The sequence below is a fragment of the Rosa chinensis genome, chromosome 4 (assembly GCF_002994745.2).
Source record: "Rosa chinensis cultivar Old Blush chromosome 4, RchiOBHm-V2, whole genome shotgun sequence".
Taxonomy (NCBI): domain Eukaryota; kingdom Viridiplantae; phylum Streptophyta; class Magnoliopsida; order Rosales; family Rosaceae; genus Rosa; species Rosa chinensis.
This window is the reverse complement of record NC_037091.1, coordinates 15,939,468-15,959,145: the sequence shown is the minus strand read 5'-3', so window position 1 is coordinate 15,959,145 and position 19,678 is coordinate 15,939,468. Positions and strand designations below refer to the sequence as shown.

Here is a 19,678-nt window from a genome sequence, read left to right as displayed (position 1 = left end):
AAATTGATTCTCATTTTTGTTTTTTTGTTTTCAATTATATGTTTTTTTTAATATGATAATAATTTTGTTTTTTGTTTTTTTGAAAAATTATAAATTTCATTGAATTAGAGAGATATATCGCTCGTAAGAGCATCTCAAATGAAGTTGGGAGCATATATGAACCAAGAATGGTCAGTTGCTATACTAGTTACATTATGAGCTAAAGTGTAAGCCAAACTGTTAGCTTTCCTGCTTACGTGACAAACTTTAAACTCAGTATTTTGGGACAATAAAAGCCTCACTTCCTCAATCACAAAACCTAGTAGAGAGCAATCCTCTTCAATAGAGTTAACTGCCTACACAAGTTGTAAGTAGTCACTTTCGAACACAACTTTGTGGTACTATAATCCAATTGCAAAGTGCAGGCTAGCATAGAGCGCCACAACTCGGCATGAAGAGCAAAATTGACCAACTGCATAGACCTGGCAAACGCTGCTCTAAAATAATCTGCATTGTTGCGTGACACACTTCGCAAACCACTAATCTTTGGAACAGGAAGAAAGCTCCCATCAACATTACATTTCACAAAATCTCCTTATGGGGCTGACCACTCTAGTAGAGGACGTATTATGTACTAATTTTATATTATGCAAACCAACCAAGAGTAGCAATAGCAATATCGATATCTATCGACAATCTAGGTCTATCCTCCCAAAGCTTAGCATTTCGATTATTCTAGAGAGCCTAGAGAAATATCATGAATATTTCAAACTTTTAAATGGAGAGTGTAGAAGAACACTCTAATAACCACTCCTTGAAAATAAACACGAGATAAAGGAAAAGTTAACTGCAAAGAAGCATACCCAATAAATCCTGAGCAAATGGATATTTGAATCATACGATAAGCAAGATGTCTCACCTTCGTATCCTTTAGTGAGCAGCCACTCCCTTGTAGGAAGAATGTTTTGGGCAACCCCTCCATACACTAATAACCACCTTTCTAGGCACCTTAGTCTTCCATAACCTTTCAAAACCATCATCAATTAGAGGGTGAACAATGTCGTCCAAGGCCAGATCTCTAGTAAAAAAAAATAAGCTGTATTTATAGTAGAAATACATTTTCGATGAGGATGCCAAATTAGTTTGTCATTTGGAAAACTCCTGCTCAATGGTATTGAGAGAATCAGCTCTACTTCTCTCGAATCAAATAATTCGTGTAACAAATCAGCTTTCCAAGAACATTTAACTATGTAAATAAGTGCACTGACCTGAATAGGGGTCTGAGGAAGATGTGGGGATGTCACCTTCAAAGGATAATGCCCTGGCAGCCAAGAATCCTGCCATATTTTGATATTCTCTCCATTACCAACTAGCCATTGACTACCAGTTTCAATTTAACCCCTTGAGCTCCCAAAATGCTTCTCCAAGAAAAGGATATGGTTGAACACCCAATTTAGCCTCCTAGAAAGAACAATTCGGGAAATAGAAGGCCTTATAGAGTCTAGCAGTTAGTGAACCCATCTTGTGTAGGAATCTCCAACCCTGCTTTGCTAACATAGCCAAATTCAAGAGATGTAAATCTTTAAACCCCATACCACCTTCACTTTTTGGGATACAAAGATGTTCACATGCAAGAATACCAATGAATCTTCTTTTTATTCTCATCACCCCCCCTCCAGAATTAAACGCATAAATGATGCATATCATCACAGAAATCTGAGCTAAAACTTATCGACTCTTTTTATTTAAATATTATTTTTTTATTTAATGAAAGGGAAATCGAATATTCATAACATAACCTTCAACCTCCCTCACCATTTGGCCAAACTCAAGGCCTTCTCTTAATTGTTTTTCATACTGAAGCTTTTATTATATCTTAATCTATAAGAGGTTTTCTCCCTTTCTATTATTTATATCATAAATCCTTACAACTTTATCATCACTGCCTAATTAAACTAAATCAGAATTAACGAATACAGAAACCTTTGCGTTCTAAGAAGACGGTCTATATGATATGAATGTCCCGTTTGGAGGATAGGTTTAACCACCCTTAATATGATAATAATATATACGAATCAATGATTCACCAAAATGTGATACCAAAATTAAATCTCAAGAAAAGGCCAAAGCTAAGCTATCTTACACATTACACGGTAACAGATCAATGTGATTGATCAGTATATATAGCTATATTCTTAGTTTTTGATAAGAAAAGAAAATTATTTAAAGAAGGAAGCCTATTGGGCAACCAAAGTTTACAACGTCAAAAAATAAGGCTCTAGAAGCCTCATTTGGGACCCTATCACTCCAAGACATAGGAGAAGCAGCATCATGTCCTAAATTTGTAATAACATCAGCTACAAAGTTTGCTTCCCTATAGATATGCTTAAAGGTAATTTGAGAAAAGGAAGCTGCAATGGTTCTAATGTCTTCAATTAATTTGAGAAGCCTCCACGGTGGAATCACCATTCCAGTAACTGCATCAATAACCATCTTTGAGTCTCCTTCAACTTCAACTCTTGTAAAACCTTGTCTTTGGCTACAATTAGACTATCCCTGAGTGCATTAGCTTCTTTAACAGGGGTAGAAGAATTGCCAACACACTTTGTTGCAGCAATAACTGGTCTTCCATTATGGTCTCTGATAATGAAACCACTAGCAGCTAAATCTCTTCTAACTGAGCCATCAAAATTGATTTTAACAAAAGGACTAGGAGGAGCAGACCACTTAATTGTGGTTGAAATGTTTGAAGTTTTTGCTCCACTAGTACTAGTGTTAAAATCAGCAAAGCTTTTCATTATTGCTTCAACTGACATAACAATTGACATAGGATTGACAGAAGCTGCTCTGAAAATAAAATCATTTCTAGTCTTCCAACCCTGCCAGCATAAAGTAATAATCTTTGCAAACAGATCAGCATTGTAAGGTTGTAGTAAAAAAAGTTCCTCAAAAACTTTGAGATATCCTTCCTCCCAGTCTACTGGGGTGTTAATGTTTGCCAACCTCCACACTTCCTTAGTGAATTTGCAATAGCCAAATAAATGATCAGCAGTCTCATTATCTCTATTACAGAGAAGACACGAGTTATCATTAATAATCCCAAACTTGGAAAGTCTGTCCCTAGTTTTGAGTCTTTCTCTAAGTAACAACCACCCAAAGATTTTAATTTGTGGTTGAACATTAAGCTTCTAAAACTTATTAATTAACTCGGACTGGCTATGCTTACGAAGATGATCATATTACAGCCACGTAGTAGATTTAATAGAAAATCTACCATTTAAGGAGGGGCCCCAAATATATTCATCTTCTTGCTCACAAACAGGTAAAGGAATGCCAAGGATCTGCTTAACAATATTAGGGTCTAGAACAGAAGCAAGTTAGTTATATTCTTAGTTGAAACGAAAAGCCAAAAGAAAGATGGTGGCGACTGCGTTGGGAATCACGTACATGACTACTCCAGGCTTTATTGCCACAAATTGCATGCACGCAGCACGTTTCGTATCTTAATTTGATTATGCTTGACCTTCCTTGAACCTTCGCAAAATTAAGCAGCCCTTGACATAATTCTCTAAAATGATTCTTAATCAAATATAAAATAAGGCAAGTTATTCTTTGGAACTGTTCTTTGATTATCCCTTTATATTGAGAATGGCCGAATAATATTAGAATATTACTGGAGATCGACTTTTAACGAGATTTATAAATTGTGCTGCTCTGTAATTAGTTGTCCCCATGCGCATGCATTTTCTTCGTTTTGAAAGTGAGTACTAATTCCTTATTATATATGTACGTACAGTGGCTAGCTAGCTTGCAACTCTAAATGATCAAGAAGAATACACACACACATATGCCAGCTAGATTACGTTATTGTTTTTGTCAATTTCATGATTAGTATGGATATATATACGTGCAGTCATGATCTCATTAGACTTCATCAATCTTCTTGGTCTGATCTGCAGAGATAGATACTGTCATCTGTTTTGAAGATTAGTCTACATTGTTCTATCTGAAGGTTCTGCCAAGTAACTAACCAGAAAATAGAGGAAGAAGATTCTGCTGTTAAGTTTTGCTTTGGTACGTATTTAAATTTTACAGCATGCATGCATTCGTTCATTTCTTAGAATGTATTACATATCTGTTATGTTCTTCATCAATTAAAATAAATTTAAGCAAGAATAACATTATGGCTTTATGGGGAGTCATCTTCTACTGATTTTCTTCCTCTTGTTGCCATTTTCTTGACTGGGTTTGAAGCCTTATTGGATCATGGTTTTAATTGTTTACCAAAATAGATCGACAGGCAGCTTTATTTAAATTTCATACGATCATGAGGCAGCCGTACGTATCATCTATAGCTTTGGATGTAATCGCGAATTAGGGAGTGATCGATCAAATTAAGTCAAGCTTGAAAACCCAAAAGTCTTTTTTTTTTTCTTTGAATTTTTTTTTGGGTTGCCGGGTATATATTCTTTCGTTTTGACTCATTGATCCTTTGCGTGAGATACACAACCTTGGAATGCATTCATATTTCCAGGAAATCCACCTTATTACCCGGGACTATAGTATGCTTTTTTCCTTTCAATTGGGCCAGGAGGGATTGGTTTTCTTGTCATAGCTGTTACAAGATCTCCACAACTTAGTATCATTAAAAGTGAAACATGCCAAAGATTGCCAGCCAAAAAGGTGACTATTGTACAATAAAAAAAAAAATGATTCGCGTAAATAAATGACAAATGTGAACTAGAAACCACGTTCAATGACAAAGTAGTTTGTTATTGTACGTATTTACTTCCATTTGAACTTTCTGTTCCTCCTCCATGCATTTAATTACCAAATTCTTTCATCTCATTACAAGTCTAGACAGAGAGTTATTATCGTTAGCACTGCAAGTCTAATAACCCACCATTGGGACAATATTAGCCAAAGAATACAGAGATATGGCGAATTTTCGTTAAAAGGCAAATGTACCAGTCTAGTTAGTCTTTTCATGACGTAGGAATGACTAGCAGCAGTAGGCGAGCTCTCCATTCTTCTATTTAGTCCAGCTCATCAATATAGACAGATGCACACAAGAGAAGCTGTTTTCTTCTCATCTCATATAGATAGACATATTTCTTCAAAGAACATTGAAACACTAGCACGCGCTAAAGCTTTGCTGCATCATTGAAATTGCGATTCTCAGTTAAAGCAAGGAAGAACTCGATCAGACGCTTATAAGTTGGACATAGATCTCAATCTCCTTGGCCGTAGTTCTCAATCAGCGTCATTTTCTGGAGATATTATACAGTTACAGATCAATCGAAGAGAAACAACACGGTTGTTCTCGATCTATTTCTGCTCAATTTCCTGGTACGTATAAATTCACTCAACTTTTTACGGCATTTATTCATTCCTATTTCTTTTCTAGACTTCTTTCCAATCAAACCATCCTTTCTTATTATCCGGCCTTTTCATTAGTTTTTTTCCGGCCGTAGCTGTTTTTTTTTTTAGGGCAACGGAAAACTAATCCATTGATCGAAATCATAACGACCTCACTCGGTCAAGCATGAAGGGTACAAGCACCCCTCATATTACAATGCAAGCTCAGTAGAGTACTAAAATCAGAAACAGGTTCTCCAAAAAAGCTAAAATCCTAAAGGAACTGCTGAAAACAAAATATAGAATTGAAAAAACTTTCTAACCCTACACTGCCCCAGTATGAAGCCACTGGTCTGAACATCTTGACGCCTAAGACCCAATTGGTGTACGTCGCAACACTCAACACAGCCATAGTAACATTCGAGGAACAGTACAGGATAAAGAGCAGGATAGGCCACCTTCCAGAAATCCCAAAACCAAGCCCAACCCAAGTGTTGGAGGAAAGTAGAACTGGACCAAATAGGCCCAGTTCACTAGCCTGCATCTGCAGCCCAGATCGGTAGAGGCCCAACAGCCCACTACCCAAAATCTTTGCCTTCCACCCCCAGATAAACCGGCTCTGACCTTTTAGAAGATGCGGCCTCTGTTCATTATTCGCCATATTATTATATTTTACTGTCTAAACTGTGGGAAATTATTACGTACATGGTCCCAGATCATAGTACACATAGTGATCTGAGATGATGTTATTAGGCCATGTGACTCGTAGTGATTTCTAATTGGTCTCTTAAGTTAAATTTTTTTTTCACCCCTGCATGATCCCCACCACATTCTTGTGATATTATTAACTTGAACCACCACATAGCAGTGTCACGTGGTACTCCAGGACCACCTAATATTTCCTCCTAAACTGTTATATCGATCATTCTGCTCCAATTATGTTCTTCCGTACTCATCCAAAATTTATCGATCAACTTATCAAAACGTACACGCACTTCCATGATAATCTTAATTTGCATTTGCACGAGAACTAGGCGCGAAGTCCGTCAGAAACAATAGGTGACAAAAAAGAATTGGCATACTGTTGTGCGCTGCCCACGTCTTCTGCCACCAGGCACTCGTATATTTTGCCGCCTTATCGCCCAATACCCGTCGTCCACTAAACAATTTCTGCAGGGACACGAGTCGGCAGATACATGAATCTCCACTTTTAAATATATGAAAGACCAAATCTTTGACAACAAGTTAAAAGAAAATCAATATTTGGCCAAATCGTGATGGATGTTTCCTTTCATTTTGATTAATTTCTTGCCTGAAATTGAATCCATTTGAAGATATTATTAGAGCTGATATTATACACATGCTTTTGTCGTCAAAAGTTCAAGTAGGTCAGAAAATTTGGTAAGTTAGGACATAATTCCAGCGAATCAACATCGTGTAAGCAATGTATTGCTTAAACATACACTTGTGCCAACTTTGCTGTTTCGTACTTTCGCAATATTTCATAAACCACTACAGTGTTCGGTAAGTCGATTGTAGTCTGGACAAAGTGTACCAATCGATATCATGGGTTGATCTTTCGATGTCGCTTTAGATGTTATGTGACACGCCCTCTTTGTGTGACTTACTTTTTGACAAACTGCAAATTTCTGTGTACCAAAAAAAAAAAAACTGCAAATTTCTTATACGAAAGTCTAGCAATTTATTATATAAGTCAAAAATTTTGAATTTCAGAAGCCTAGCAATTTATTATAAGTCAAAATTTTGGACTCGTAAACGAGAAATTCATGCAAATCATAATATTTTATTTGTTGAGGGCAACAAATTCATTGATATGATGACATAGGTAGATATTATTTTTGTATCATATGTATAAGTAGTAATTTTTTTTCTACGGTTAATTCTTCATTCTTATTTTATAAAATTAAAAACACTAAAGGAAACAGCTAAATAAAAAAAGGAAAAATCTAAATAAAAAAAATCAGTCAAGCAAGTAAAGGAAAGCACAACCCACGATCTTCATAATTATGTTTTGCCTTTGATCGTGGCGAGAGCAACGGAAAGTGGACTCGTCAGCTTACTATAGCGCGTAAAAAGCGTAAACGCGTTTTTTTTATCCAAAACGGCAAAATTCACGCTCTCCACAAAATCTGGATAACCATTTCCTGTATCTTCTACGAAGTTTCTCCGACTAAAAATTTAATGAAATTTAGAGCGACGAGAAGTTGTTGGTCATTTCAGTATCTTCTGCGAAGTTTCAACGACTCAAAATTTATTCCAGTCTCTTCTAATCTTTCATATAAGAGAATGTTTGCATCTTTCATATGAGAGAATGTTTGCTCTGTAGTTTAGTTTATATTCATCGTTCTTACTCTCAACCACCGTAGCTACATCTTTATCGAAGAGGACCACCGGTATGGAGATTTTTAACACTGTAGTACTGTAGTGTTTTAAGCTTTTGTTTTTTTACTGAAACGGCCGGCGTAGAAAAACGAAGTCAAAACGTGTTCTGCTCTACTATATGGTGTCGATATTTTTCCTTATCTCCGTTTCGAAACGCTATTTTCTCTTTGTCTCTACTTACAATCTGTGGATGATATTTTGAGGTTTTACCGACTGGGAATACTAGAGTAGTACAATAATCGCTGCTATTTGAAGCCGAAAGGGGTTAGAATTTGGGGAGCGGAGTTTAAAATTTACTAAATCGGTCAGATTTGAAATCCAGATAGGGATAATCGGAGTTTGAAGAAAGCGAGGGTTTCTGTGTGTGTGAGATTTTGATATGAGTGAGGACTACGGAGCGGTTTGAGAAAAACTGACGGTGCCATCTCTCCTGCGACAGGTTACTGAAGGATGAGTCATTCAACGGGCTCGCCAAACGATGTGGAAGCCGGAAGCAACCGTTCCGGCGACGACGAGGAGTCGTCGAATGTTTTTGATATTACCAGAACTAAGCATGCTCCCATCGACCGTCTCCGCCGTTGGAGGGTATGGATTCTTTATCTCTAATATATTTTGCTTTCTATTTCTGTTAGAGATTATTTCTTTTCCATTTTCGGTGTTGTTGTTGTTGGTTTTTTTGTTTTGTAATGAATATTTTAGGTGTTGCTTTTTGTTGTTTTGTTATGAATTTTGCTGCCATTTGGTGTGGCTATTTAGTCAAATGAGTAGCTGTGCACATCTAATTTCCTGCTGTATATGCCATGTGTGTGTTCTTCAATTGGTTTATTCTTTAGTTTCTATTTCTGTCAGTTTTCGCTTTTAGATTTGCGCCACAGTGGGCAACCTTTTATGTCAATATGATGTTTCAATTGGTGTTTTGGGTTCGGGTTGGTTTCGCTACCAATTCATCATACATTCCACTTCTGTTATTGAAGCCAGATTTCAGAGATGGTGTGATGTCTCTTGAAGTATACCTTGCATCTCAATGACCATTGAGTTCTCAACAAGGAAATAATTTGTCGTTAGGTTTGTTCTCAGAATATATACAGAGTATTGCTTTTAGAAAATAAAGGAGCAACATATTGACAAGAAGTGTTTGATGTACATCATTATCTGAATACAATCTGCCGGGTTCAGAATGCAGTAAAATGTGCACTAGAAGAAAGAGGCTTATGCGTGTCCTTGATTATGCCCAAGTGGGCATATACCCTACATTACATTAATGACTGTGCCAATTAAGAAGTTGAATACCAGTGGAGGTAGGCATAAAAATAGCGAACCCATCTTGTTAGGCTGAAACTGCAAAGTGGGAACCCCTACCTGGTCCTTACTTTGAACAATGGAAGTGGATGGGTTATCTTGTGGGATTCTTCTTTTCCTGAGCTGAACGATATATCAAGTGTGGATGAGATTGACATTGACACCTTGTGGGGTAAATTTTGTTTCTGGGCAGCTTTATGTCGGGCTTATCAGTTTTTAAGAATAGCTCATTGGTTTTGCCATTCATTTAGATTGGACTGCTGCAGTTAGTTAATTAACCTTGGTGCTTTTGTTTGTGGTGGTGTTTCTGTGTGTTAATTATAGTGGGTATCTTATCCACTCTTTGCAAGTTTTCTTTTATTAAATCAATAAAATTTCGTTTATTATAGAAGACAAAGTATAGGTCCATCTTTTTAAGTTGTACAGTGTATGTCTTTTCTAATATAAACTATGGAGAAAGTCATTGTCTAGTCTTAAAAATCAATATTTAAATAGCAAGCATTTGCGTTTGTATTGTTTTCCCTCTTGTGATGCATGTAGCCAAATAGCCACTCTCAAATATAAGGGCCAAGTTATAGTGTAGGGATTATGAGTAGGGGATATCGTACCCAAGGGATTGGAATACCCACTCTAGTTAGGGAAAACTTAGAGGATGCTAGATGAATATGCAAATGTATAAATCACAAACAAGGGCTTACAAGTGAACCAAAGTTCATGGTAATTATATGCAAAGTGGAGTAGTGGTTTGATTTTGGTTTTGCAGATGAATTGATTCGAAAATAACTAAATACTTGAAATGTAAACAAGGGTAAGATAAATGGATGAGAGTTAGGACTTAAGGTTTTCACCACTAGCTTCTCTTGCAAACAATGATGCTTCTATAGTGAATGATGTCATTTTAATTAGTCAATTTCTCCCCTTGCATCCCTCTCGGATATGACAAGGGGCATGCTCCTTTGATGATATCAAGCAACCCCTCTTGAGTGTAGTACTTAACTACTTAAGTCATGCATTTCATTCTGGTTAATTATCTAATGCATTTACCTAAGTGCATAAAGCTTGGAGATGAAGAGATTATGCAAACCAATCATGCTTATCTCTAAGTGATTATAGTTCACAACCTTAACATGCACATATTATATGCTATCATGCTTCAAACAACCAAGATTAATCAAATCCTAATTGTTTCTTATGTCATGGCAAATATTCATACCCAAATTGATTAAGTTAAGCATAAACAGTCAACTCTTGAACTAGCATGTTAAGGTGTTAATGAAAAGTGCATCAAACATAAAGTCATAATCAAATACATAAGCTTCAACATGTTTATGAACACCAAACTAAAAAGTAGGGATAGAGAAGTGACTGATGATGATTAACTTGAGGATGGTGTAGATGAACTCATGAAAGCATTGACATGATGCTAATGGTGATGATGATTCCTCAAGTGATGTTAGACTCCTCTCATTCTTCTTTAAAGCTTGATGATGGAATATGAGATATAGAGATGATTTAGTGGTGAAATGGTGGAGTGGTGAAACTTTATGCATATGAAATGGAATGGGTAGATGGAATGATGAATTTGGTGGTGGTGGTAATGGAGGTTATGGATTGAAGGTGGTGGTGATGGAGGTGGAGGAGATGCAAGTGGATTGTGTAGAGAATAGAGACAGAAGAAGATGTAATGACTAAGTGTGGGTGATGTCTCTTCCTTATGAAGAATGAGTGCTTAAATGGATAGAGAGGATGTGAAAATGGTGTTGTGAAGTTAAGATAGCAGCTAGGTTTTTGAATTGAGCAAAGAGGTGGAGTATAAGAATAGTGATAGATCCCAAAATTAAGGGAAAAGAGTATGAGAGTGATGGTGTAGGTTAGAGTAGGAAATGATGAGTGAGGGATGGTGATTAAGCCTAAAACATGATAGATATTGAAGTGATGATGATGGTGTATTTTTGGGTAATAGGGAGTGTTTGGTTGAATTGGAACAAAAAAATTTGGAATTTGGTTAAGATAGAATGATAGTGAATGGATGTAATGGAATAAATGCTATGGTACTCCTCCTCCTTGCTCCATGAATATGGCCAAAAAATACATGGCACCACCGTGAGTGGTAGTGCAAGGAAAATTTGGCGGAATTTCACTTTTTTCTCCTCTTCTCAAGATTTTCTATAAAACATGGAATTTAATTAGTCAACATTAAATTAGACTTTAGAACAAGTAATTTCCATGTTTTAGGGCACAAAATGTAATATGTATATGAATTATGATCCAACAACTAGTACATTCAATCTTGCTCTATCTGTCCGCAATGGTCTGTCTTATTTTACGGCCAGTCTCTGTATTTTGCTTAGCTAATAATAAAGTTTCTGTTGGTTGCTCAATTTACCATGCTTGCGAATATATTCATCTGTTTCATTTAATCAAGGTCTGGGCTAAACTGAGTTTTATTTCTCTGTAGCAAGCGGCACTTGTGCTAAATGCTTCTCGTCGATTCCGGTATACCTTGGACTTGAAAAAGGAGGAAGAAAAAAAGCAGACGTTAAGGAAGATTAGAGCACATGCACAAGCCATACGAGTAATTTATCTGAAAAGAAAAGCATTCAACGTTTTGTCATGTGCTATTCGTATTATAATGCTTGTTTTTTGTTGTATTAGGCTGCATTTCTTTTTAAGGAATCCGTAACACAGGAAAATGGTACTTCCCATCTGGATTTTCTTTCATCTATTTTTGTAATACAATTTAATGTGATACATTTCCTTCTATAACTGATTTGATACTTCATATTTTCAGGAATTTTGCCACCAAAACCAAGTTCTGCTGGTGAATTTCCAATTGGACAAAAAGAAATAGCTTCAATTTCAAGGGATCATAATTTTACTACTCTGCAGCAATATGGGGGGGCAAGTCTACCAAGGAACCTCTTTTGTTATCTGACTTTGTATATTAATGAGTTTTCTTATTCTTTTGTTGTTTCTTTACATCAGGTCAAAGGCCTCGGAGAATTATTGAAAACAAGTTTAGAAAAGGGAATTCCTGGAAGTGATGATGATTTACTAAAACGAAAAACTGCATATGGATCCAACACATATCCCCGGAAAAAACCAAGGAGTTTCTGGGTACAGTTTGTTACTGATTGTGAATTTTTGCAGTTATTGTATGTAAAATTAGTCTAATGTACAGATTTAATGCGATATTGTTATATTTATTTTTTCTTTCTTTTTCTGTTTGATAGAGATTTCTCTGGGAAGCTTGCCAAGATCTTACTCTTATCATTTTGATGGTAGCTGCTGTGGCTTCTTTAGCGCTGGGTATAAAAACAGAGGTGAGCTTGGTCGGGCCATCTAAAAAATAAATAAATTAAAAATATGGAACACTTGTAAATAACAGTGTGTTTTGGACAACATTGAGTGTTTAGCTTTTGTTTCTTTGTTTGTGATAGGGTATAAAGGAGGGATGGTATGATGGGGGCAGCATTGCTTTTGCAGTTCTCCTAGTCATTGTTGTGACAGGTACTAAATGAACATCTGTGTCAAAGGATGTGTGTAAAATCTGTCTACTTTGATGCCATTTTCGTTTACCACATATTCATTTATTTGCTAGTAGGTGAAATTTGTGTTGCATGTACTTTAAGCTTGCTCAAATGTTAAGCATTTTTTATATTTAATGGTTTTTTTTTTCTTTTTTTCTTTTGCTATGATTCTGTTGGGAGTAATATTACTTGAATCCTGCTTTAAATACATTGGGGGATCTAGTCTTTGAAGTGATGGACAACAGTCTTATCAAACTCAACTGCATGTTTTTTCTTTACCTGCAGCCATTAGTGACTACAAACAATCTCTGCAGTTCCAGAATCTAAATGAGGAAAAGAGAAATATACAAATTGAGGTGTGTTTTCATTGTCTCATTATATCATACCTTGATGTCTTCTTTTCTGTGTCATTTCATTTTTTTGGTTATGTGCAGGTTATCAGAGGTGGTAGACGTGTTGAGGTTTCAATTTATGATCTTGTTGTAGGTGATGTTATACCCCTTAACATTGGTGATCAGGTATTTGTAGCTGGCAGTCTTATTTTGTTGTATATAAGACCATTGATGTTCAAAATTCGTTATCTATCTGATTCTATTTTTCAGGTTCCTGCTGATGGGGTTTTAATCACTGGTCATTCACTTTCAATTGATGAGTCTAGCATGACTGGCGAGTCCAAGATTGTGAGCCTTTATGCCTGTTCTCTGTTCCCTTTTTTAGTAACCTTTTCACTTTTGTAAAGTTGTATTTTATTTCTTTTGCAGGTTCGCAAGGACTCCAAAGAACCATTTCTAATGTCCGGCTGCAAAGTAGCAGATGGAAATGGTATAATGCTGGTAAGGATCCTAATGTCTATCATTTCCTTTTTCGCATGGTGAACATTCTAGTTTTCTCTTCCTCTAGTGCACTATATTATCCCAAGTTCCCAACTTGCGAGGCAAGTCTTGGTTAGGAAAGGTTGTTTAGTATCATGTCTGATTGGAGTACTAGCATGGAAGGTTCATAAAGAAAAATGCCACAGTTGTTTAGCAGGTTTTCTCTATATTTGAGTTTGATTGAAACTGTTAAGTCACGGGATTCTGTTCTGATTGTGTGGATAGATAATTTGCAGTTCAACTTTTGTTTGTTTATTCGTTATGTGTTTGGTTTTACAAGTTATGTTTTGTGTTTTGTTTTCATTGTTAGTATGCATGTTGACCGTCAAGAGGTCATTTGAAATTCCTTGTCTAAGTTGGTTCTTTGTTTTCAATTGCCTTCTATTTCACATAGTAGTACTCAAAAGAACTTTCAATATTTTGTTATTTGTTATTATTCCATGTTCAGGTAACCAGTGTTGGGATTAATACTGAATGGGGATTACTCATGGCTAGCATCTCGGAAGACACTGGTGAAGAAACACCCTTGCAGGTCAGTTTTGATAAACTATTATTCAAAAGTGTTTTGTACATGGTATGCTGTACTAAACTATATTTGACTCTTATTAGGTGCGCTTGAATGGGGTTGCTACCTTCATTGGTGTTGTGGGACTCACTGTAGCTCTCCTCGTCTTATGTGTCCTTTTGGTCAGGTGAATACATTTTAAATATGAATAAATCCTTTACATATATGTCTGATACGGAATGGACCCAAGCTAAATATATGTGGACTTTTCTGTTAAGTTGACTATTGGATATTCAATTATTATTGAATTTTAAATCATTCATACTAAATTTGTGTGGATTTGATGACTATGATTTGTTGTGATAATGTTGACATTTTACCAAAGTACATATATCTGAGGCCGTATTCGGTATCTGTGTGACTGTTAGTACATTACAGAAACTGACAATTTATCATCATATCACAAATTTTCTGCAGATACTTTACTGGCCATACAACAAATGCAGATGGAACTACTCAGTTTGTTGCCGGAAAAACAAAATTTGGGAAAGCCATTGATGGAGCCATCAAAATTGTCACTATTGCAGTATGTCAATATCTATGACTTATTGTGTCCTGCCAATCATTTACCAATACATGTGTTCTTGTGCGTGTTCCTGACTAATGGGAAAAATATTATAGGTCACCATTGTAGTGGTTGCTGTTCCTGAAGGCCTCCCCTTAGCTGTTACCTTAACGTAAGTAAGCTGAATCTATGATGCTAAAACTATGAAAAATATTTTTGGTCGTGAGTCTTTTAATTCTAAATTTGAGCCAAGTATGCAACTCAGGTAGTCGAACCTCATCAAACAAGTTATAGAACTCTATATGTGCATTTTGTGTGTACTATGTATTCTATTATTCATTCATCTTTCATCATTCCTTGTTTTTTCCTCTTGACAGACTTGCTTACTCGATGAGAAAAATGATGGCAGATAAGGCCTTGGTATGTGTATTTTTCCTTTTTATATGTATACCTTCATTGATTCTGAAGTAGATCTTATGTAACTAAAATGGAATTTAAAAATGTAGGTACGTAGGCTTTCTGCTTGTGAAACAATGGGCTCGGCCACTACTATATGCAGTGATAAGACTGGTACCTTAACTTTGAACCAGGTGGGCTATATTAGACTCTGATTATTTTCCTTATATTATTCATATTTTTTGGGAAGGTTTCGACCTCCTATTAGTTAGATTACTGCAGATGATGAGCTAAATGTCAACCCTATTGGATGATTTTTTGTTTGTTTGTTTTGAGTGTAGATGACTGTGGTCGAGTCTTGTGCATGTTTGAAGAAAGTCAATGACTCTGATGGCAAGCCAGACTTGTCACCAAAGATATCGTCTTTGATTATTGAAGGCATAGCTCAGAATACAACTGGCAATGTTTATGTGCCCGAGGTATGCATAGAAGTATTTGTCTTGCTTCTCTGTGTACGGTTAGTCTCTGGTAGGATATTAAGCTTTTCCGACTGTAGTAAAATAATTTATGTTTTGTGGCTGTTTCTTTTTTTTTTGTTAGACTGGTGGTGATGTAGAGGTTACTGGATCACCAACGGAGAAGGCAATTCTGCAGTGGGCACTCAAGGTTCTTTTTTGTTCGGTCTTTCAATTTCATTTCATGTCAGTTCTTGTTGGTAACTTTTAAAAACTGTTTGATATTGAACCTTATTTGCAGCTTGGGATGAATTTTGAAGCCACCAGGTCTCAATCTTCAATTCTTCATGTGTTCCCATTCAACTCCGAGAAAAAACGAGGCGGTGTAGCAGTTAAATTGGTAGAGTTGACTGATTATTCTTGGTTACAGTCACTTGATTGAGTTTCTGCATCAGATTTCTTAAGGATTACTTATTGTATGCTAGTTGTGGTTGTGCTTGCACTTTAGATAATATATTTTCAGTTCTATAATAGTTTCACAACCTGAGCATTGTTGTGCCTCTTGGGCATCTCGTAAAGTGAAAGACTTATATATTAGAATTTCATTACATTAGACGGAAAAGGATGGCATTTTAATTATTCCCATTAACTGTTGTGTGATTCTCTTTCTGTATATACAGCCAAACAATGAAGTTCATATACACTGGAAAGGGGCTGCTGAAATAATCTTGGCCTCATGCACAAGATATATTGACGACAATGATCAGGTGGTAGCAATGGACGACAACAAGGTTGGCTTTTACAGAAACAACGTAGTTGTTAACACACACACACACACAGACAGACTAAAGATACACCATTCTGATTATTTGTTTATATTTTAATTTTTCCCAGCTGAGTGATTTTCACATGTTAACTTAATTTTTCAATCTCAACTTTTCCTTGAGCCAAAAGAAAATTGTAACTAGCCCAGAATTTAAACCATTTGAAAGAGTATCACAAATAAGAACTTATTTGTTTGTGTTTTAAATGGTGGGGTTGTTTACTTGTTTTTACTTCATAAATTTTGTTAAATGCTCCTTCTAATAAGATATGCCTTTGTTTGCAGCTTATGCTTTTCAGGAAATCTATTGAGGATATGGCTGTTGGTAGTTTGCGTTGTGTTGCTATAGCATATTTACCATATGAATTGGAAAATGTTCCAACTGGTGAACAACAATTAGCTGATTGGGCCATGCCTGCAGATGACCTTGTTTTACTTGCTATTGTTGGTATAAAGGTAGTGCCTCCACAAGTTCACACATACGCACATGGACACATAGATGATGCATTGCTACTTTTTGAAAGCTAATTGGGAGTCCTACTGTGATATACAATTATTTTGCTAGGTTTACACCTCTAGCTTGTTTTCCTCTATTTTGCAAATTGATTGGTTCAGGTGAGGGTTGTGGACTGATAGCTGTCGTTTTATACTAGTTTTCATTCTGGTTTGATGTTCCGCTTGATTGTATCTGATACATTTTTATGCAATTATAATGCTTCCTACAAAACAAAACAGCTATGCTTTTGGTGGTAGGCAGTCTAGTATTGTTTTCTGGGCTCCTATGTTTAGCTGTTATTTCCATACTGATTTTTTTTTTCTTTCCAAATAGATGTCAGTAAGTTTAACTTGTGTATCCACTCTATATTGAAAAAATGCAGGATCCTTGTCGACCAGGAGTCGCAGATGCAGTGAGACTATGCCAAAATGCTGGCGTTAAGGTATACTTCAACTCATTCCAAATATACTGTAAATGTTTATTCTTCAAACGAAGGGATGTTTACATCTGATTAAGATAGGGTTCAGGGACCAGATTTTCTCAGCTTTGTTTAGCGTCGTCTCTTGCTCCAATGGGCCATTTTCCCTTTGTTAACCAATCATTTATAGGGTTCCATAACTACTTAGCGGGGATTTCTTTTAATTAGACATGCTATAAAAGCAGCACTTGGATTTTGGGTTGGAGTTTTATGTTTCCCTTCCAATTTTATATATGTGATAGGTACGCATGGTTACTGGAGACAATGTTCAGACTGCAAAGGCAATAGCATTGGAGTGTGGTATACTGCATGCTGATTCAGATCTTAGTGAGCTTCTAATTGAAGGGAAAGACTTCCGTGAGCTTTCTGATAGACGCAGAGAAGAGGTTGCTGAGAAAATCTCGGTAAGATCGGAGTAATGGATTATCTACTTGTTTATTATCTTGGATCAACTGACGCTTGCGCGTATATAAAACGATTTATTTATTATTTATTTTATGTATAGGTAATGGGACGATCCTCTCCTAATGATAAGCTTCTGCTTGTGCAAGCGCTAAGGAGAAGGGGACATGTTGTTGCTGTTACTGGAGATGGCACTAATGATGCTCCTGCACTACATGAGGTTTGGTTCTTTTTTTACTTTTATTTTAATTATGTTTTTCGATTCTTTGGTAAGTTGTATTGTCATTTTTACTCGATTGTTCTAGGTTATAATGGTTTTGTTTTGTTTTGTTTTGTTTTTTTACCAGGCCGACATTGGTCTTGCTATGGGTATTCAAGGTACTGAGGTTGCCAAAGAGAGTTCTGATATCATTATCTTGGATGACAATTTTGCTTCAGTTGTGAAGGTTAGTATTGATATTTAACCTTTTGTTTTCAAGTTTATGTTGCTCTTTAGTTTCAGCGGTCATAACTTCTCTAGTTAAAGTAGTGATCATGAGATTTGATATGCGTGAGGCCTGCAATTCCAATCTAAGGCCCTGAGTATGGGAGAGTTGGATAAGAACAGTGTTGTTTTTTGTTGCTGTCTTTATTATTATTATTGTTGTTATCTTTATTGTGATTCTTAATCTTATTCTCTAATGCTGATTCATATATAATTGAAATTCGCTTGATTGGTGTAGGTTGTCAGATGGGGACGTTCTGTATATGCAAATATTCAGAAATTCATCCAATTCCAACTCACTGTCAATGTTGCCGCACTTGTTATCAATGTTGTGGCAGCGATTTCCTCTGGTGCAGTACCACTAAATGCTGTTCAGGTTCTCTCTCTCTCTCTCTCTCACACACACACACACACACATTTATATCTCCATTTGTGCACCTGTTGATGTGTCTTTGCTTCTGGTTTGTCTAGCTTCTTTGGGTGAATCTTATAATGGATACTCTTGGAGCACTAGCATTGGCTACTGAACCTCCTACGAATCATCTGATGGACAGACTTCCTGTTGGTCGAAGGTAAGACTTCTTTGAGGGTGTTCACCTTTTATACTCGGTTACTTACAGTGGTTGGACATACGACTGTAATTGGCCTGTATTGATTGAAACTTCATGTCCTTCAAGCAAAACTAAATTTGGCTGGGCTGTTCACCTCTCTGATTGTAACGTTATGGTTTTACAGGGAACCGCTGATAACTAATATAATGTGGAGGAACTTATTGATTCAGGTACATGTTTTTTTCTCAATTTCCTCAAGCAAAAGTAGTTGTTATTCCTGTTCTCGTGTTTTGTTTTATTGCAGAATATGCCAGTGTTTAATGTTTTTTGGTTATTCCAACACAGGCTGTCTACCAAATTACTGTCCTTCTTATCCTTAATTTCCGAGGGAAAAGTATTCTCAATCTGGAACATGATTCTACTGACCATGCAGACAAAGTGAAGAACACACTGATATTCAATACATTTGTCCTTTGTCAAGTAAGTCCTTACCTGTTACTGAAAAGTAGTTTATATTTCCATTGTATTCTGGCATCCACACAAGTATTGTGTTGAATTCTTTCTTTAAAATGACCATAAAAGATCCATAATAAATGGTTTATATCTCTGTTTCAACAAGGGCACATTTGTGGCTTGTTTTGGGAGTATACCTGTATAATTGAGTTTTAGTTGTATTTTTCACTTGTTCTTTCTGCTATGGTATGTTACTCTACTTAAATAAAATTTCATTGTGCAAATTGCAGATTTTCAATGAATTCAATGCCAGGAAGCCAGATGAATTCAACATATTCAAAGGAATTACCAAAAATTATCTCTTTATGGGAATAATCGCAGTGACACTTGTACTTCAGGTGAGACCTATATCCTCTTGTTTTTGTTTTGGGGCCTTAATGGTACTGGCAGTGGTTTAAAATTTTCTTGTTTTTATATAGATTCTCATTGTCGAGTTTCTGGGGAAGTTTACTACAACAGTCCGGCTTAACTGGAAGCATTGGTTGATTTCTGTTGTCATCGCATTTATCAGGTAACTCCATAACGAAACTGGTATTGACTGAAGTCTGATTCGTGCTATTGTTATCATA

The 19,678-nt window shown here is 36.2% G+C and overlaps 2 protein-coding genes across 6 annotated transcripts in view; both read left to right on the top strand.

The window, feature by feature from the left end:
• The window catches only part of LOC112198887 (zinc finger BED domain-containing protein RICESLEEPER 2-like), a 31,614-nt gene extending 30,284 nt beyond the window's left edge, over nucleotides 1-1,330 (top strand). The window contains exon 4 of the mRNA XM_040518658.1: nucleotides 1,256-1,330. Coding sequence (XP_040374592.1) covers nucleotides 1,256-1,330 — 75 coding nt within the window. The remainder of the gene's footprint in view (nucleotides 1-1,255) is intronic.
• The window catches only part of LOC112200064 (calcium-transporting ATPase 10, plasma membrane-type), a 34,936-nt gene that overhangs the window by 13,955 nt on the left and 1,303 nt on the right, over nucleotides 1-19,678 (top strand). For 2 of the 5 annotated variants that reach the window (XM_024341065.2, XM_024341067.2), the window contains 34 exons: nucleotides 3,939-4,053; nucleotides 5,162-5,328; nucleotides 8,180-8,325; nucleotides 11,498-11,614; nucleotides 11,695-11,734; nucleotides 11,831-11,940; nucleotides 12,025-12,156; nucleotides 12,273-12,362; nucleotides 12,480-12,549; nucleotides 12,855-12,925; nucleotides 13,004-13,087; nucleotides 13,172-13,249; nucleotides 13,331-13,402; nucleotides 13,890-13,973; nucleotides 14,051-14,133; nucleotides 14,424-14,532; nucleotides 14,628-14,683; nucleotides 14,889-14,931; nucleotides 15,018-15,101; nucleotides 15,249-15,386; nucleotides 15,508-15,573; nucleotides 15,664-15,762; nucleotides 16,043-16,153; nucleotides 16,471-16,641; nucleotides 17,064-17,123; nucleotides 17,402-17,563; nucleotides 17,665-17,781; nucleotides 17,909-18,007; nucleotides 18,284-18,421; nucleotides 18,517-18,617; nucleotides 18,781-18,826; nucleotides 18,942-19,076; nucleotides 19,340-19,447; nucleotides 19,529-19,620. In XM_024341065.2, the coding sequence (XP_024196833.1) occupies nucleotides 8,191-8,325; nucleotides 11,498-11,614; nucleotides 11,695-11,734; nucleotides 11,831-11,940; nucleotides 12,025-12,156; nucleotides 12,273-12,362; nucleotides 12,480-12,549; nucleotides 12,855-12,925; nucleotides 13,004-13,087; nucleotides 13,172-13,249; nucleotides 13,331-13,402; nucleotides 13,890-13,973; nucleotides 14,051-14,133; nucleotides 14,424-14,532; nucleotides 14,628-14,683; nucleotides 14,889-14,931; nucleotides 15,018-15,101; nucleotides 15,249-15,386; nucleotides 15,508-15,573; nucleotides 15,664-15,762; nucleotides 16,043-16,153; nucleotides 16,471-16,641; nucleotides 17,064-17,123; nucleotides 17,402-17,563; nucleotides 17,665-17,781; nucleotides 17,909-18,007; nucleotides 18,284-18,421; nucleotides 18,517-18,617; nucleotides 18,781-18,826; nucleotides 18,942-19,076; nucleotides 19,340-19,447; nucleotides 19,529-19,620 (3,101 nt within the window). In that variant the 5' untranslated portion in view covers nucleotides 3,939-4,053; nucleotides 5,162-5,328; nucleotides 8,180-8,190. Of the gene's footprint in view, nucleotides 1-3,938; nucleotides 4,054-5,038; nucleotides 5,329-7,583; nucleotides 7,752-8,179; nucleotides 8,326-11,497; nucleotides 11,615-11,694; nucleotides 11,735-11,830; nucleotides 11,941-12,024; nucleotides 12,157-12,272; nucleotides 12,363-12,479; nucleotides 12,550-12,854; nucleotides 12,926-13,003; nucleotides 13,088-13,171; nucleotides 13,250-13,330; nucleotides 13,403-13,889; nucleotides 13,974-14,050; nucleotides 14,134-14,423; nucleotides 14,533-14,627; nucleotides 14,684-14,888; nucleotides 14,932-15,017; nucleotides 15,102-15,248; nucleotides 15,387-15,507; nucleotides 15,574-15,663; nucleotides 15,763-16,042; nucleotides 16,154-16,470; nucleotides 16,642-17,063; nucleotides 17,124-17,401; nucleotides 17,564-17,664; nucleotides 17,782-17,908; nucleotides 18,008-18,283; nucleotides 18,422-18,516; nucleotides 18,618-18,780; nucleotides 18,827-18,941; nucleotides 19,077-19,339; nucleotides 19,448-19,528; nucleotides 19,621-19,678 lie in introns of those variants that run through there. The other 3 variants (XM_024341069.2, XM_040519239.1, XM_040519240.1) reach the window with 3 other exon arrangements.